General features: G+C 48.7%; 2 protein-coding genes across 6 annotated transcripts in view; one reads left to right on the top strand and one right to left on the bottom strand.

Annotated features, from left to right (window-relative positions):
• CFAP74 (cilia and flagella associated protein 74) overlaps positions 1–12,729 on the bottom strand; it is a 261,484-nt gene extending 248,755 nt beyond the window's left edge. For 4 of the 5 annotated variants that reach the window (XM_068240650.1, XM_068240652.1, XM_068240653.1 and 1 more), the window contains exons 1-3: positions 12,260–12,728; positions 5,221–5,358; positions 3,616–3,709 (exon numbers count right to left, since the gene is read on the bottom strand). In XM_068240650.1, coding sequence (XP_068096751.1) covers positions 3,616–3,709; positions 5,221–5,332 — 206 coding nt within the window. In that variant the 5' untranslated portion in view covers positions 5,333–5,358; positions 12,260–12,728. Of the gene's footprint in view, positions 1–3,615; positions 3,710–5,220; positions 5,359–12,259 lie in introns of all 5 variants that reach the window. The other variant, XM_068240654.1, reaches the window with a different exon arrangement.
• GABRD (gamma-aminobutyric acid type A receptor subunit delta) overlaps positions 1–19,515 on the top strand; it is a 101,328-nt gene that overhangs the window by 22,629 nt on the left and 59,184 nt on the right. The window lies entirely within an intron of this gene.

Raw genomic sequence — 19,515 nt, forward strand, 5'->3', positions numbered from 1 at the left:
GTGGGTAGGTAGGAAGCCTGGTGGGTAGGTAGGAAGCCTGGTGGGTGGGTAGGTAGCCGGGTGGGTAGGTAGGTAGGAAGCCTGGTGGGTGGTTAGGTAGTTGGGTGGGTAGGTAGGTAGGAAGCCTGGTGGGTGGGTAGGTAGCCGGGTGGGTAGGTGGTTAGGTAGCCAGGTGGGTAGGCAGGTAGCCCTTTTAGTAGCTATCTGGGAAGGGGGCCCGACTCCTATCCTCCCTCCCTCCCTTCCTTCCTCACCTCGGAGGGCCCCCCTCCCGATATGCGCGGCGGGAGAGCGAGCGGCAAATACAGGAAGTCTTCTTCGGCTCTCCAGGCAGACGCTAGAAGGCTCCGCCGCTTGGTCTCCAATATGTCTCCAAGTTGGAGACATATTGGAGACCAAGTGGCGGAGCTCTCTAGCGCATGCCTGGAGACCCGGATTTGCCGCTCTCCCGCCGCGCATACCGGGAGGGGGGCCCCCGAAGTGAGGGAGGGAGGGAGGGAGGATAGGAGTCGGGGCCCCCCGGGGAAAAAATAATAAAAAAATATATATATTAAAAAAAAAAATACTTAATGGGCCCCTGAAGAAAACGGAACTTCAGGGGCCCTCGTGCGGCGGCACGGCCTGCACGGCCGTATGTCCGCCACTGTGTACATGCCTTTTGTTTTGTTTGTTGTAGCTGCAGTGCAGCCAGAAAGATAGGCAGGCATGTACACGCACCAGAAAAATTATTATAGCGGCCGCTGCTAAAAATTCAGGAATCCGCTTGGAGTCCTGGACCCTGTTGGTGGTGGCGGAGAAGGCAGTCAAGCGGCCTGCAGGCAGAGATGCTGTGTGGGGAGCCACTTAGTCTTGGGGCAGGCAGTGACACAGCGTGCAGGCAGAGATGCTGTGTGTGAGGACTGACTTAGTCTTCGGGCAGGCCTGACCTTGCTTTGCAGACCACGTGGTCAGATGGACCCTTGATCTAACGCTGTGTGCCAGAGATGACACCACTTTCAACATCAGGGTACAGTTTGGGTATCGCCTTATTTGAGAAATAATTGCAGCCTGGTATCTTTCACTGCGGTGTGTGGCTTTGCTTTTGTGTGCTGCTTTTCCTCAGGTGGTCATCCCATTGCAGTTTGTGCTTTGTCATCATGTGCCTTCGTAAGGAAGTTGTCCCTACGCAGGCCTTGGTCTTTTCACGGCTCAATTTTTGGTGGCAGAGAGTACAGATGTTATTGCTCTCATCTGAGGCAGACACACAAAAAAATTTCCACACCGCTGAGCCCTGGGGTGATGGCACTTTGGTGGTGGGGGCCGACTGAGTGTTAAAGCGGACCCAAACCAAACATATTTTTTTTATTAAAAATATTTAGTTGCACCACTCTGACACATACAAAGATAAATAAACACTCCCTCAAACTATGATCATTTCAGTGCATGCTTTTCACCCTTCTCTTTTTATATCTAGGGTTATACTGGGGGCAGCCATTAGCAATTCCTCCATTGCTGGACACCATCTACTCCACCAGTTTGCCAGAAAAATCCCGGCAATTTGAAAAGAAGGGAGGGGTTCCTCCAATAAATGTAAAATATTTTATATTTGTCATCATGCAGCTGAAAAAAGGCTGCTATTTATTATTATAATTTAGAAAATAGGTTTTATTTCTGAAACTACTGCGCCTGCGCAGTACAGCCCGGAGGACGTCCGACGACGTCAGCGCGCCCGCGTGGGACGCAGAAGTGCCGGGCCTTGGAGCGCAGAAGAGCTCGACCTGGCAGCCGGCCTGGCCAGGTCGGGTCGGCCACCGGAGACCACCGGGAGCCTGCGGAGCGGCGGTGAGGGCACCTCCTGCCTGCCACGGGCTGGAGGAAGCCCCAGGTAAGTGGAAATTGATTTTTATTTTTTCAGTACCCTCCCTGAACCTTCCCTTTAAGTGGGGTGCCAGAATCAGAGCAGGAGGAGGAAGATATGTCACGCTTCCGTGCTGAAGCTGAGGAAGATGAGGTGTTCTGTGTTAAATAGTCAACTGCGTCCTGACAATCTTGGGGGTTGATGGAACGCGCCTTCTGAACACTGTACTTTGATCCAGGGCAGCAGGAAATCATGACAGCACGATGACGAACAGACCTGCTGGGTGGCCTGCCTCTGGCTCTGCCTGTTTTGCCCATATTGGGGGGGATGAAGTGAAAGGTATGCACTGACTTGGCTAATACAATGTGCAGTCACACAGGTGCAGTGAACAGGTATGCAGTGAGTGACTGGTATCAATACAATGTGCAGCTGTCACACACACACAGGTAGCGTGAACAGGTGCAGTCACACTGCGTGCGCTCATGTAGGTAGGTGGGTGCACTGCGAACAACAGGTAGGTATATGCAGTGATGGGTATTACAAATGTACAGCTGCCTGGGTACCGTGAACAGGTACAGTGACTGGTGGTATTAAATATCACACTGCGTGCGCTCACATAGATAGGTGGGTGCACTGAACAGATAGGTATATGCAGTGATGGGTATTACAAATGTGCAGCTGCCTGTCACACACACAGGTATTAGTCACTGAATGTGCTGGGCCTGGCAGTGGCACAGTAGGAAACAGTAGGAATTACCGAGGAGTCAAGGTCCAGCAGCTAAAACTGACTGACAGGGCTGTATATGCAACACAAGTGTCTGTGGAAAACACACACACACAAAAAAAAATAGATCACAAGAACAACATTAGCTCTCAAAAGAGCTGTTGAGGATGAGGAGTGCTTTTTAGCAATAAGGATCAGCAAGAAAGAGCAACCTAACAAGCCTAACTAAGCTTTCCCTAATGTCTCTGCAGCAAGCTTTCCCTTCTCTAATTACTGCAGCCCCACGAGTGAGTGAAAAGGCTGACGCTGCCTGCCTTTTATAAGAGGGGGTGGGGCTCCAGAAGGGAGTGTAGCCTGATTGACTACCCTGTGCCTGCTGACTGTGCTGTATAGGGTCAAAGTTGACCCTAATGATGTAGTATAGGAGGCGGGTCGAACCGCCATAAAGTTCGCGTTCGATCGCGAACCACCGATAGTTCGCCGGGAACCGTTCGGGCCATCTCTAATCCAGAGAGGTTTAATAGTTTAGTAGATGAGAGTTTACTGTATATGAACATGCCTGGGGGTAGGGTCTGTAAGGACTTTCCGAGTTGTATAAATAATGCTCCTTCCCAAATGAAGCGACTCCCATTTCATAGAGTGCCGCGGTACCTCCAATTTTGTGTCTGAACCACTTTATGAAAACAATATACATACTGTTGTTCCTGCCAGCAGAGAGGAGGAACAACACTTCATACAGGACCCAGTCTGAGTGCCGTCTTTCTCATGCAAAGCAGTTCCAGCACAAACTGCTCATTAAATTATTTTCTTGCAACAACAAAAACGAGCTAGTGCTCAGAAAAGGCAGTTTTGTAGATTCAGAACCATCTCCCTTCCAAATGCTGCTCTGGTGAATACATAAAAACTGCATTCGGCACAGATGAAATGGTTATAGTCTGCATTATGTTTTCTGTGCATGATAAACTGAGGCAGAAACAAAGCAATCATAGCTCAGGCTCCTGACACACGACAAGAAGGAAGTGTATGCCAGGCAGATACCTCACACTGTGCTCACCAGTTAGACTCAGAATCAAAACTGTCACTTATTTCATCCAGGACATCATCATCCTGCAGGTTCTCTGCTGCGTCTCCATATGGAAATGCATCATCTAGATGGGGAAAGAAAAAAACAAATAACGATGGATGGATAAACAAATGTAGAAAGAAATACACGTGGATGGATGAATAAGGAAAACAAATAAAGCTATAGATACACATTGTGGAAACAGAATTCAACATTTTTATTTCATGATTTTACATTTCATTTCTTTTAAGCAGAACTTACCGTAAAATGTAGGTTGATGTTAAAGCCTAAGAAAATAAATCATTTGCACATCTATTCCCCTCCGTTTTCCTCCACCCAGCCTTTTAAAATACAGCAGAAGCTCAATGATCCGACCTCTGGGGATTAGCAAATGTGGGATAAGTGTAGTTTTCTGGTTCTGTTACTATTAAAAATAGGCCTAACTAATAATGTACTATACACATGCCCGGACTTACCACACAAGAGCCTATAGGCACAGATGTCCTGGCACCATAGATTTCGCCCTCCACGAGCCTACAAACCGCAAGCGTGCTGGCTGTCCAAGCTGTCACTTTTCCCTTACTTCTCTTTCCCTTCATCGGTAGCTACAGGTGCCCCTTAGTATTAGGCAGGCAGAGGTACCCTCAGTATTAAGTACTAGAGGTGCCTCTGACATTGGAATGCCGAGAGCTGGGTGAGTAACCTCTCATTTACACTCTGCTCCGGACTCTGCAGAGGAGAGGCGCTCGGGGAGGGAAGTGAGCCGCCTTTCCATCTTCAGGGGCCTGTAGGCACGTGCCTACAGTGCCTTATGGTAAATTCGGCCCTGACTATACATCATACTATACACACACCATGAACTCTGTATTCAAGTGTACCCATGGCGATATGTGACATGATGAGATAAACATGTGTATGTACAGTGCAAAGCATTAATAACCAGGCTGTTTTACTTGTTTTATTTTGCTGCCTGAAAGAGTTAATTTCTAGGCATGGAAGTGACAGCTTATGTCTTGCCGGTAGCTTGTCGGAAATATAGTAAACAGCACTGATAAGCAAATTACAGCCATAAGGGCTTGTTCACACTAAGGGCGCTTCCGGCTTTTTTTAAGCGCCGGCGATTTTCAAAATCGCCCTCAAAGTGATTGTGCAATGATTCCCTATGTGATTACCGGGGCTAATCGCGGCTGAACGAAGACACTTGGAAGGACAGTGAGGGACGCATCACTGCTTATGGGGCTGGAGGAAGCCCCGGGTAAGTATAACTAGATCTTTTAATAATACCATATCTGGTTCCCTTTTAAGGAAACATGAAAGCATTTGTTATTGGGGTGGAAACAAGATGATTGCACTCGCTATATGAGTAGTAGCACTTGTACCATGGGTGATATGACAGTTGTACCTGTTATATTGGGGTTATAATGATTACCGCTATTCAATGCATCTACAGAGGTGATCATTACCACCACAGCATCAATAAAGAGCTAATGCAGTGCTGAGAGGTGGGCCCCATCTGGGTCTCTCAAGGCCAGGGGACCTGGTGCAGTTGCAGCCCCTGCATCCCCTATTGATTGTTCACTGCCAGTATGTTCTTACCTTTCATCTGTTCATTCTCAGTCCAGAGGTACCCTGGAAGGTTTTCCTCCTCCTCCAAAAACACCATTTCTGGTTCATCTCTTGGACTTTCAGAAGCAACAGACTCCTCCATTTATTACGATCTGTTTCTTGCTGGTTCTAAAAGACATCATTACACATAACAAGTTACTCATTTTATAGATCCTGATATCCAAATCAAGCTGCTGTTGCTGTCTGCATCCCCATTATGGCCTAGGTCCCACTACGGGTGTAATTCATTGTCTCTGAATCACACCGCTGCTTGGTTCAAGTATATTTGGCTCTGCCCATAACCTATCATGGCCATGCTCACTTCCCAGCACGACATGCTGTCTGCAAAAGACCCCAACCAACCCTAATGCTCCCTGCACACTGCAAATCCGTTTTGTGATTCTGATTCCGTTTCCGATTCCAATTTGCAATTCCGATTTTCCCTGAATGCTATCAACAGAAAAACACAGAAAAAACGCAGCAAGCTGTAACGATTAAAAATCGGAATCGGGTGTAAAAACCGATTAAGAATTGGAATTGCATGCAGTGTGCAGGGAGCCTAAGGCTGGGTGCACACATAACATAACGTGAAAGGCTCAATTTTATGACATGTTATATGTGAATGTTGTGTGCATTTTTTTTGTGTTTTTGGTGCGTTTGTGGTGCGTTTTTTTCATGCGTTTTGCGTGCGTTTTAATGCGTTTGCAGTTTGCATGTACAAAACGCATGTGTTTTGTATGCATATAAAAACGCATGAAAAACGCATACCATTGCGTTCCCATTGACTTTCATTATGTGTGTATTTGATGCGTTTATAAATATTATGCAACAAAACCTGCGTTTTTAAAAACAGGTTTGAAAACACATAGAAACCGCATATGCGTTTTTATATGCATTTTTCCTGCGGCCCATAGACTTCCATTAGCGGCAAAATTGCAGCGTTTCTGCAATGATAGCTTTTCTGCTATGTGTGCACCTAGCTTTAAAGGTAACCTTAAAGAAAACCTGAACTGAAAATTAAAAGTCAAAATAAGCATACGCAAGTCATACTTACCTCCTGTGTAGTCTACTCCTCAATCTATTTTTCCTCTCCTGCGCCCTGTTTGTCCACTGTGATCAAGGGAATTCTCCGTCCTCCATTTTGAAAATGGCCATTACCCCATAACAGCTTCCTGGTCAGCACACTGTTAAACTGTAACATCGCCCACTTGAGCCATAGGGAAACATGGACACATCAGTTCTCCTCTCAGGTGTAACTGACAGCAACTGATATATTTCAGTTCTGACAAAATGTCAGTCAGAAACATATGATTATGCTTGTTCAGGGTTTATGGCTAAAAGGATTAGAGGCAGAAAATCAGCAGGACAGCCAGGCAATGTGCATTGTTCAAAACAAAACAAATATGGCAGCCTCTGTATTCCTTTCAGGTCAGTTGTCCTTTAAAAAGTCTGTGACAAACCAATCCCACTTTTAGGCCACACCCAGGCCATACCCACATGCTGGTTTTTTTCACCCAAAAGGTGGCAACTCATATTATGCAGCCAGAAGCTCCCCCTGGAATAAGGGCTGGTTCATAATGAGGGCACTGTCGTCCTATAGGAAAATTCCCACTGCACCATTGCAACTTGTATAAAATTGCGCTGCTTGCAGATGCGATTCTCGTACCTCGAACAAAAAAGCAAATTGCAATTGCCAAAAAATCGCATTGCAAAATCACATTTTGTGATTGTGTGAACCAACTCTTAGGCCTGGAACCCACTGAAATCCGCAAACGCAAAACGCAACCGCTAGCGTTTTGTCTGAGCAGTTTGCAAGTGGATTCATGCGCGTTTTCGGTCGCGTTTTGCAACAGTGTATTTTTTTGCTCAGCGGTTGTGTAGCGTTTTGCGTTTTTATCCTGATTGGTCCTGTGAATTATTTTTAATTTTGTTACAGTGTGCAGAACCGCAAAACGCTAGCAAAACCGCTCAGTTCAGGTTTTGCTGAGCGTTTCTGCTAGCGTTTCAATACTTTACATTGAAGCGCTAACGCTCCCAAAATGCTGCAGGTCCTGCGTTTGCGTTTCTGGGAAACGCAAACGCTCCTGTGGAAGTTGCCCCATCCATTAACATCAGCTGAGCATTTTGGCAAAACGCTAGCGTATCGCAGCGCTGCCAAAATGCTCAAAAAACGCTCTTGTGGGTTCCATCTCTCAGGGCTTGTTCACACTAGGAGCATTTTTTCTTTTTTCTTTTAAGCACTGGTGATTTTAAAAATGGCCTTAAAAGCGCTAGTGCAATGTGGCTCTATGTGAGTGTTCTGTTTATTGCCAATCGCAAACGCGCTACCTGTACCATTTTCTGAGCATTTGCTCTTCAATATAAAGTATAGGGAAATCGTGAAGTGCTTAAAAAAGCGCTTTGAATGGTGATTTCCCAAGTGGTTTTAGAATAAACACATTGGGCTTGATTCACAAAGAGGTGCTAACTGTTAGCACGCCTGTGAAAACCCCCTTAGCACGTCTAAACGAGCTTTTCGCGCGCAAAGCTTTAAGCGCGCAAAACTTTACGCGCGCACTGCACAGACCACGGGGCGCTCCGCGCGAAGTGCCCATTAAAGCCTATGGCACTTAGCGCGCATAGGACTTTGCGCGCGCAAAGTTAGAGCGCAATCTGATTGAGAAATCCGGTGCTAACCTACTTAGCACCCTGGTTAGCACGTCTAAAGACTTTAGACGTGCTAAGTAGGTTAGCACCGCTTTGTGAATCAAGCCCATTGTATTTATTAATTTCCGTGTACACGAGTTCACCTCCTGACTAACTTCAGGAAGTGTAAAAACTAATCGCTCAGCAAAAGCGCGTAAACAAGCGCTTTTCTGAGTGCAAAGCACAGGGAAATATATGGCTCAGCGCTTGTGATTTATAATGTATACACGGCCTTAGTGAGTGAAAGGTGCTCCACATGCTGAGTATGAATGGAGCAGAGTTCTACCTGTCCGGGCTCCAGTGTATGCATGGCAACAGCGAAGTCTCAGTCTCTAGTGCTGAGGTGTACAGTACCGCCCAAGGCCCCATTTGCTCACCTGTAGGTTATCAGCCAGCCACTGATTAGCAGCTGCCACTGTGCCAGCAGCAATAACAGCCACTAATTAGGCGCTGCTACTGTGCTCATTGCACATGCTATATAGGTTATTTCCCATGAAAATGTTTTGAAATATCACAGGCATGTATTGTACCTAAAGGCAATCAGCAAAAATTGTGTTTAATTTCGCTAGTTGGCTTGTTTCCATTTGCAATGCAGAGCCACGCAGCTCTGCGTTGCACGTGACCCCTCGGGGGGGGGGGGTTGACACTTGTGTTCCCACTCATTATACTGAATGGGATCATTTGTGCAAAATGCAGGCAACCATGCGCTGTGATTCAGTGGTGAATCGCAGCGCATGTATGGAAACAGCAGACAGTGCAATCTATGTACTGCTGGCTGTCCCTGCGATCGCATTTCCATAAGCTATATGGCGCTATATGGAAACGAGCCTTAACCCACTCAAAAATGGTGATATAAAAAAGTCTGGACTGCTGGGGGGGGGAGGATTTTGCCTGTATGGGAGCTGCTATCTTGCTCCTGAGGTCAGTGCTGAACACAAAACATGTATGTCATGCATGACAGAGGTGTCTGGCTCTTCTACTGACCACATATGTTATCACTCCGTTGTTATTGCCTGATGAAGGGGGATCAAACCTGCGAAACGCGTTGCATTGTACCCTGGAGTATGTAAATGAACGTGTTCGATTTGACAAACACATTGGCAGTTTTTGTGTCTGCTTGGAGAAGGAAGTCCACCACTGCCTCCTCATGTTTTGAACTTTTTAGACACTTTTATCCTTTTGGCGCCTCTGTATCCATACTACACTACAGAACATGTTTGATTCAGAGCATTAGCAATCTCTTTTGTGCGTCACTTGAGAAAGCGCAAAATGTTAAGCCTAGTACACACGCTAAACAAAATCCAGTTTAAACATCCGAAAAACAACAGATTTTGCCATATTGGACGACAATTATGTGCAAAAATGTAGCCAAACAACAAGCGACCGATATCGAGCAGCTTGCCCAATCCATCCAGCAGATCAACCCAGATGACTGTTGGGCAGATATCTGTTCTGTACACTGTTCTACTGAATGCGGACATCCTCTGTAATAAAACCCCTGTGTCCATGGGTCACGCTGTCCCTGTGTAGCTGGTCCGTGCTTTTTGCTACTGCGCATGTACGCAGCACGGACCCAGCCTCACAGAGACAGGAGGACAGGGACGGGGCCAGGGAGCCAGGAGGGTGTGTGAGCGGGCGGCCGGGTGTGTGGTGGGTGCGCGTGCACGTGTGCGGCGGCTGCGTGCGCTTGGTGCGTGCGCAGGCGAGAAACATAGACCCGAGAGCCCGTTTTTAAACGGGCTTGGGTCAGCTAGTGTTGTAAATAATCTTGTTTCTGCTTGCACACGCAGAATGTATATGAGTTGGCTGGTCATTTGCAATATTAGTAAAGTCGTTACTGCAATGTTGGTTGTCGGTTTTCCACAACTTATGTTGGTCGTGTTCTAATCACTGCTTTGTTTCTCAGGGATTGTTTGCATTATTCCTAAAGGGTTCTTTGTAAACAGGAGGTGGCCACAAAATACTGACAACGAATTACTGCTTCACTTCTGTAGAGAGCTGCAGTTATGTTAACAAACCCACCTCTCATCCGCTGGTATAGAAGAAGTTGCCAAAATTTCACAGCTGTGCATTGATCTAGTGATTATACTGCAAAATAGTGCATTATGGACTGGCATGGAGCCTAGGATGAAAAAACTGGGAAGGTCACTTGAAAAATGGCAATTGGAAAATTACAGATGGAAAGTGACAGTTGAAAAACAGTTGAAAATGGCAGTTGAAAAATGGCAGTGGAAAAATGACAGTTGGAAACTGACAGTTGGAAAATGACAGTTAAAAATGGCAGTTGAAAAATGACAGTTGGAAAATGGCAGTTGGAAAATGGCAGTTGGAATTTGGCAGTTGGAAAATGACAGTTAAAAAATGACAGTTGAAAAATGGCAGTTGGAAAATGACAGTTGAAAAATGACAGTTGAAATTTGGCAGTTGAAAAGTGACAGTTGAAAAATGACAGTTGGAAAATGACAGTTGGAAATGGCAGTTGGAAAATGACAGTTGGAAAGTGGCAGTTGGAAAATGGCAGTTGGAAAGTGGCAGTTGGAAAATGGCAGTTGGAAATTGACAGTTGAAAAATGACAGTTGGAAAATGGCAGTTGGAAAATGACAGTTGGAAAATGACAGTTGGAAAGTGACAGTTGGAAAATGACAGTTGGAAAATAGCAGTTGGAAAATGACAGTTGGAAAATGACAGTTGGAAAGTGACAGTTGGAAAATGACAGTTGGAAAGTGACAGTTGAAAAATGACAGTTGGAAAATGACAGTAGGAAAGTGGCAGTTGGAAAATGACAGTTGGAAAGTGGCAGTTGGAAAATGGCAGTTGGAAAATGACAGTTGGAAATTGACAGTTGAAAAATGACAGTTGGAAAATGGCAGTTGGAAAATGACAGTTGGAAAGTGACAGTTGGAAAATGACAGTTGGAAAGTGACAGTTGGAAAATGACAGTTGGAAAGTGACAGTTGAAAAAATGACAGTTGGAAAATGGCAGATGGAAAGTGACAGTTGGAAAATAGCAGTTGAAAAATGACAATTGGAAAATGACAGTTGGACAATGACAGTTGAAATTTGGCAGTTGGAAAAGGACAGTTGAAAAATGACAGTTAAAAAATGGCAGTTGAAAAACGGCAGTTGGTAAATGACAGTTGGAAAATGGTAGTTGGAAAATTAGTTGAAATTTGGCAGTTGGAAAATGACAGTTAAAAAAGTGGCATTCGAAAAATGGCACTTGGAAAATGACAGTTGAAAAGTGATAGTTGGAGAATCACAGTTGAAAAATTATGATTTTTGGGAGTTTTCGGGCTCTAACTCCGATTCTGTCAGTGCCATTGATCGCAAATTTGGGTCAGAGATGCCCCAGGGTTGGGGCTACCAGCACCCTTAGTTAGGGGGTGCTGGCCCTTTGGGTTCAGACCTGAAACTGTCACTTCCGCATATCAGTGCCTGCAAGTGTCTGCAAGGCTCTAGTGCCTTCTCACTGGTCGCCGACTATCAGAGGACTGACGCTGGCTGCTGGCACTCAGGGATGGCCAGGGGTGCGGCTGATGGCCGGGGGGGTGGGAGGGGAATGGGGGCAGCTGCCAGTGGCGTAGCTAAGGAGCTGTGGGCCCCGATGCAAGTTTTACACGGGCCCCCCCAAGCACTCTATACATAACAATTGATACGGTGCACCAAAACCTGCCAATGGTAACTACAGTGTCAGAGGTGCAAGAAGGGGATGGGGGACAGCTTGTTAATGATTACTACTATTCAAAGTATCTATAGAAGTGATTATTATGAACACAGGACCAATAGAGAGCTAATACTGTAGTTGAGGGAGGGCCCTTCGGGGCCCCTCTGGCCCAAGGGCCCCGATGCGGTCGCTACCTCTGCACCCCCTATTGCTACGCCCCTGGCAGCTGCTCCATTTTGCCCCTATGTGCGGACAACCATGGGTACCACCGTAGGCGCCTATTATAAAAGCTACGATTTGCTGCAAAGAAGGGAAATTTGGGCACACGGCGGCGCCAGTTATCGGGCGATTAAATTTACCTTCTTTGCTGCAAATGGTAGTTTTTATTTTGCAGCGATATTCTACTAGAAGCAATCCCCTGCACCCTTTTTTCAAGGAAACTTTTTTTTCATGTATGCGGACAGACTCTACCCTGATATTAGTTAGTATATTTATTTTGCAATATAGTCCTGGTGTCACCCCTCTAAAAAAAAAAAACAACAACACTGGTTTTGTCATATGGGGTCAGTAATACATCACAAAGCAGCATTGCATAAAGCGAATATAAACACATGTAATGTTAATGTTCAATGCAAGAAGTTGAAAAACTTTAAAATTGCCAGATTTTGCTGTATAATTACCTGAAGTGGAGAAAGATGACGTTCCTTCACGTGCACTCTAGTAAAAGTTAAAAATAATCGGGCCTCAGCTACTAATTCTCCCGAGAGAAGAGCAAGGAAGACGCGTCACCATGACAATGGGCGCAACCATTCCAGAAAAGGAGGTGGAGACTTCCTATCAACAACTCCTGTGTTTTCTCTTCATATTCTACTGTCGATAGGCAAGTATTATCAGTAAGATCGTATTGTATCTGGGAAATATACTTGGGCAATGTATCATTATAACGTTGCTATACTATTCCCCTACTCTCTGCTGCAGAGTGGTATGTCCCGCACGGGGATCTGCTTTTCTGGCTACCGCCTGCCTGTGCATAATGAGAGAGTGTAGCTGGGAAGTAGTGATGGGAATTCCGGCTCTTCTCCGAGAATCGGCTCTTCTGAATCGGCTCCCATTAAAGAGCCGGCTCTTACAGCTCTGAATCGGCTCTTCATTAAATGTCACTAGACACCACTCAGAATCGGAGTATAAGCCCCGCCCCCGTCTCCATGACTGCTTATATGACTGGGGCAATCCCTCCTGCTACTGGTCTGCTCCGCCCCATACACTCCTACAAGCTGAAAGAGGAGGACTACATCTCCCAGCATGCCTCAGCGCCCTTTATCACACACAGAGCAAAGCAGAGCTGTGTGGGGCGGCTCTTTTAAAACTGAGAACCGGCTCTTGTTGTTCGTAGCAAAGAGCCGGCTGGTTCGCGAACGACCCATCACTACTGGGAAGTGAGAGGAAAGAGACTGCTAGTGTTTCTTTCATGGGAAATATCTTTTGTTTCATGGCAGGGAACTGGAATAATCTATGTAGATACTCGCTGCAGAGCTCACTTGTCTGTGCATACTCTCCTTGATAAGTTGATGTCGAATGAATCACTCACAGAACCTGTTTATGAACCATAAATCATAGCTCCCAACTGTCCCTTTTTCGGAGGGACAGTCCCTTTTGGAAGCCCTGTCCCTCTGTCCCTTTTTCCCTCTCATTTGTCCCTCTTTCAGGACTTTGTCCCTCATTCTATACAAATATATATATTTCTATATAAAAATGTGTTTGATTGACTCTAAACTTTATTCATCTCCTTTAAATGGATATATTACTAATTGTAAAATGTTACTATGAAGGAAAATGAACCAGGATAGAGAGGACCAGTGTGGTTTGAATTATAAAACAACATATTTTTCTTATGAAATCTTTATGGTATGCTTGACGATAGATGTGGTGGGGCGTGACCAGGGTGTGGCAGGGGCGTGGCTTAAGTGTCCCTTTTTCTCATCTCAAAAAGTTGGGAGGTATGCATAAATGGTCTTGGACCCACTAGACAGTGATCTATGCTTTCTAGGAATCCCCATTGATTCCTAAAGTGCTTCAGTGATGAAAGACTATGGGCTGGTTGACACGTAAGCGCATTTTAGCACTGCTGATTATGTATCCCTATGGGATTATTCTCACTGCATCTTCTGGGATTTGCAAAAATTGCAAACACGCTGCATGCAGCGCTTTTAGGGTGATTGCGTTGTAATTCTCGTTAAGGCTGCATCCAAATTTGTGTGCAGGGAAAAAAATTGGCATTTTTTTTTGTTTTTTTTGCATCACCCTTGCAAATCCCCATAGCCGTGCATGGCACGGATAAAGAGATTCAGATGCGTTCTCGAATCACCCCAACTGCCGACGTGCATCTGGAAATGGAAATGTCAATCACCAGTGAGTAAAGTATGTACACCTCCAATAAGTGTCGCCGAAAAGAACTCGGCAACGAGCGCCATACAGAGCAGAGATGTCGTTTTGGCATACCGAAGTGGAATGTATAGTCTTGAGATCGGAAAGATCGCATTGGATAACAGAGTGGCTTCTGATAGGTGATAACAGGAGGGAAACCGTGCACTCAATGGTTGCTGTTATTTAAAGATCCAGGCTGCCAGATCTTTCAACAAGCTTTAGGGACACATACAGTCATGCTTCATTCCCTTCATTCCCATGCTTCTACTGTGTGTATGAGGCTTAACCCCCTAGGCGTTATGATTCTTTCCGGATTTTAGAGTCTAAAACCTGGAAAACAATCATGCTGCCAGGGAGATCTGCAGCAGTTCTACAATCACTCACCTCCCTTGCTCCAGCGCTGCAGTTATGCCTACATCCTCCGGGTGGCTCTTCAACTCTAAAGTGAAATTGCCGATGACACAGCTGGCGATCTCACCAGCAGGAAACAGAGCCCCGGAGGAGAGGAAGAAGAATGGCGGCCGACGTCAAGATCCCCCGGGAGGTATGTAAAACCGCGCGCTATACTCTGCATGCAGCCTTTGGCGGCTACCCCGACCCTAGCTTGGGATTACTGCTAAGGAGGTTAAAGCTGTGTTCACATGCCGAGGCGGCCAAAAAATGCTGAGATCTATTTGGCCACACGCTGGCCAAGAGCGATGTTCGCCCCTTCTGCACGCTACTGCATCAACCCTCCCCCCTTCCATATAGCAACAGAACGCATCGCTAGCAGCCTGCAGGCTAAAATGTATCTGTACAGTGTCAGCCCTGTAATGTCGCCTGAGGTATTTATTTCCAAACCTTGCCTGGTAACATGCTTTGAACATATGTACGAGGCTTTAGGGCTGGAACCCACAAGGGCAATTTTGAAAGCATTTTTGGAGCGTTACAGAACGCTAGCGTTTTGCCAAAACGCTCAGCTAATGTAATTGGATGGGGCAACTTCCACTGGAGCGTTTGCGATTCCTCAAATCGCAAACGCAGGACATGCAGCATTTTGGGAGCGTTTGCACTTCAATGTAAAGTATGTAAACGCTGGCGTAATCGCTCATTAAAACCTGCATGGAGCAATTTTGCTAGCGTTTTAACGTTAACACACACTGTAACAAAATAAAAATTAATTGAAAGGACTAATCAGACTTTAAAACGCTAATCGCTACACAATCGCTGGCAAATTGATACACTTTGTAAAATCACTTACTAAAACGCTCATGAAACCACTGACAAACTGCTCATACAAAATGCTAGCGTTTGCGATTAGCGATAGCGTTTTGCAGTGGGTTCCAGGCCTGAGGCGATGTTCACAGTTGTATGTTGCAGTGCGGCACAACTACAGTTTTGTAACGTGGCTTGCCGCACTGCAGTGCACCACCTATAGTGACGTTCACAGTGCAATGGGTGTGTTGCGCTATAACGCAGTGCAGCATCACTCACATTAACAGTGACATTTTACTTCTGCAAGAAAGTCCATGTAAGACAAAAGTAAATTGATCTCAAACAAAGCAACTATCCATGCATGGGCGTTGCTAGCCCCAAAGATCAGTGGCACGTGCCCCGGATCTATTCTAGGGTGCCCCGAATGTCCCCCAGGCAGAGTCAGCTATGGTGCCTTAGTGGCAGGCATGTTGGGAGCTGTGGTGCATCAATGGGGGGTATGCTGGGTGCTATGGTGCCTCTATGTGGGTATACTGGGTGCTGTGGTGCCATGCTGTGTGCTGTGATGCCTTTATAGGGGCATGCAGGGAGCTGTGGTTCTTCTATGGGGTAATGCTGGGAGTTGTGGTGCCTCAATGGGTGGTCAGAGCATGGGAGTGGTCAATTAAAAGGTCACGGAATGCTATGGGGGAACTTCCAGATAACCTGGCAGCAGGTTAGACCGCCCAGCAGAAAGCCAGACCAGCCAGCATAGAAGCCAGGTAACTGCCTAGCAGGTGCGTCGCTAGCCCTATTTTGGGGGGGCACATGCCCCCAATCTGTCCTGGGGTGCCACGGATCTCCGCCCGGCCCCCTCTGGCAGCGGCTCTCTCCAGCCGCCGCCGCCGCGTCACTCAGTCTCAGACCTCAGGATCAGGCGGCGAGCCTGCGACCAATCGTGCGGGCGCTAGGACCCAGCGTCCGCACTGTTATGCGGAAGTGACATCATTTCCGCATATCGAGCGGGTGCGTCTGGCGCCCGCTCTTACTGGTCGGGTCGCCGCTGATCCTGAGGTCTGCTACGAGGTAAGGGGGCGGCGGCTGGAGGGGGGGCCTCCCTGTCACTCACTCACTCCCTTCACTCACTCCCTTCACTCACTCATTCCCTAAAGGGGCTCCCTGGCACTCACTCACTCCCTAAAGGGGCTCCCTGGCACTCACTCCCTAAAGGGGCTCCCTGGCACTCACTCACTCCCTAAAGGGGCTCCCTGGCACTCACTCACTCCCTAAAGGGGCTCCCTGGCACTCACTCCCTAAAGGGGCTCCCTGGCACTCACTCACTCCCTAAAGGGCCTCCCTGTCACTCACTCACTCCCTAAAGGGGCTCCCTGGCACTCACTCACTCCCTAAAGGGGCTCCCTGGCACTCACTCCCTAAAGGGGCTCCCTGGCACTCACTCACTCCCTAAAGGGCCTCCCTGTCACTCACTCACTCCCTAAAGGGGCTCCCTGGCACTCACTCACTCCCTAAAGGAGCTCCCTGGCACTCACTCCCTAAAGGGGCTCCCTGGCACTCACTCACTCCCTAAAGGGCCTCTCTGTCACGCACTCACTCTCTAAAGGGGCTCCCTGACACTCACTCCCTAAAGGGGCTCCCTGGCACTCACTCACTCCCTAAAGGGCCTCCCTGGCACTCACTCACTCCCTAAAGAGCCTCCCTGGCACTCACTCACTCCCTAAAGGGGCTCCCTCAGACCTCAGGATCAGGCGGCGAGCCTGCGACCAATCGTGCGGGCGCTAGGACCCAGCGTCCGCACTGTTATGCGGAAGTGACATAATTTCCGCATATCGAGCGGGTGCGTCTGGCGCCCGCTCTTACTGGTCGGGTCGCCGCTGATCCTGAGGTCTGCTACGAGGTAAGGGGGCGGCGGCTGGAGGGGGGGCCTCCCTGTCACTCACTCACTCCCTTCACTCACTCCCTTCACTCACTCATTCCCTAAAGGGGCTCCCTGGCACTCACTCACTCCCTAAAGGGGCTCCCTGGCACTCACTCCCTAAAGGGGCTCCCTGGCACTCACTCACTCCCTAAAGGGGCTCCCTGGCACTCACTCCCTAAAGGGGCTCCCTGGCACTCACTCCCTAAAGGGGCTCCCTGGCACTCACTCACTCCCTAAAGGGGCTCCCTGGCACTCACTCCCTAAAGGGGCTCCCTGGCACTCACTCACTCCCTAAAGGGCCTCCCTGTCACTCACTCACTCCCTAAAGGGGCTCCCTGGCACTCACTCACTCCCTAAAGGGGCTCCCTGGCACTCACTCCCTAAAGGGGCTCCCTGGCACTCACTCACTCCCTAAAGGGCCTCCCTGTCACTCACTCACTCCCTAAAGGGGCTCCCTGGCACTCACTCACTCCCTAAAGGAGCTCCCTGGCACTCACTCCCTAAAGGGGCTCCCTGGCACTCACTCACTCCCTAAAGGGCCTCTCTGTCACGCACTCACTCTCTAAAGGGGCTCCCTGACACTCACTCCCTAAAGGGGCTCCCTGGCACTCACTCACTCCCTAAAGGGCCTCCCTGGCACTCACTCACTCCCTAAAGAGCCTCCCTGGCACTCACTCACTCCCTAAAGGGGCTCCCTGGCACTCACTCACTGCCTAAAGGGGCTCCCTGTCACTCACTCACTCACTCCCTAAAGGGGCTCCCTGTCACTCACTCACTCCCTAAAGGGGCTCCCTGTCACTCACTCACTCCCTAAAGGGGCTCCCTGGCACTCACTCACTCCCTAAAGGGCCTCCCTGGCACTCACTCACTGCCTAAAGGGGCTCCCTGTCACTCACTCACTCCCTAAAGGGGCTCCCTGTCACTCACTCACTCCCTAAAGGGGCTCCCTGTCACTCACTCACTCCCTAAAGGGGCTCCCTGGCACTCACTCACTCTCTAAAGGGGCTCCCTGGCACTCACTCACTCCCTAAAGGGCCTCCCTGTCACTCACTCCCTAAAGGGGCTCCCTGGCACTCACTCACTCCCTAAAGGGGCTCCCTGGCACTCACTCACTCCCTAAAGGGGCTCCCTGGCACTCACTCACTCCCTAAAGGGGCTCCCTGGCACTCACTCACTCCCTAAAGGGGCTCCCTGACACTCACCCACTCCCTAAAGGGGCTCCCTGGCACTCACTCACTACCTAAAGGGCCTCCCTGTCACTCACTAACTCCCTAAAGGGCCTCCCTGTCACTCACTCACTCCCTAAAGGGGCTCCCTGTCACTCACTCACTCCCTAAAGGGGCTCCCTGGCACTCACTCACTCCCTAAAGGGGCTCCCTGGCACTCACTCACTCCCTAAAGGAGCTCCCGGGCACTCACTCCCTAAAGGGGCTTCCTGGCACTCACTCACTCCCTAAAGGGCCTCCCTGTCACGCACTCACTCCCTAAAGGGGCTCCCTGACACTCACTCCCTAAAGGGGCTCCCTGGCACTCACTCACTCCCTAAAGGGCCTCCCTGGCACTCACTCACTCCCTAAAGGGGCTCCCTGGCACTCACTCACTGCCTAAAGGGGCTCCCTGTCACTCACTCACTCACTCCCTAAAGGGGCTCCCTGTCACTCGCTCACTCCCTAAAGGGGCTCCCTGTCACTCACTCACTCCCTAAAGGGGCTCCCTGGCACTCACTCACTCCCTAAAGGGCCTCCCTGGCACTCACTCACTCCCTAAAGGGGCTCCCTGGCACTCACTCACTCCCTAAAGGGGCTCCCTGTCACCCACTCACTCCCTAAAGGGGCTCCCTGTCACTCACTCCCTAAAGGGGCTCCCTGGCACTCACTCACTCCCTAAAGGGGCTCCCTGGCACTCACTCACTCCCTAAAGGGGCTCCCTGTCACTCACTCACTCCCTAAAGGGGCTCCCTGGCACTCACTCACTCCCTAAAGGGCCTCCCTGGCACTCACTCACTCCCTAAAGGGGCTCCCTGGCACTCACTCACTGCCTAAAGGGGCTCCCTGTCACTCACTCACTCCCTTAAGGGGCTCCCTGTCACTCACTCACTCCCTAAAGGGGCTCCCTGGCACTCACTCACTCCCTAAAGGGGCTCCCTGGCACTCACTCACTCCCTAAAGGGGCTCCCTGTCACTCACTCACTCCCTAAAGGGGCTCCCTGGCACTCACTCACTCCCTAAAGGGGCTCCCTGGCACTCACTCACTCCCTAAAGGGGCTCCCTGGCACTCACTCACTCCCTAAAGGGGCTCCCTGGCACTCACTCACTCCCTAAAGGGCCTCCCTGTCACTCACTCACTCCCTAAAGGGGCTCCCTGTCACTCACTCACTCCCTAAAGGGGCTCCCTGGCACTCAC

This window comes from Hyperolius riggenbachi, chromosome 6 (genome assembly GCF_040937935.1).
Source record: "Hyperolius riggenbachi isolate aHypRig1 chromosome 6, aHypRig1.pri, whole genome shotgun sequence".
In the NCBI taxonomy this organism is placed as follows: domain Eukaryota; kingdom Metazoa; phylum Chordata; class Amphibia; order Anura; family Hyperoliidae; genus Hyperolius; species Hyperolius riggenbachi.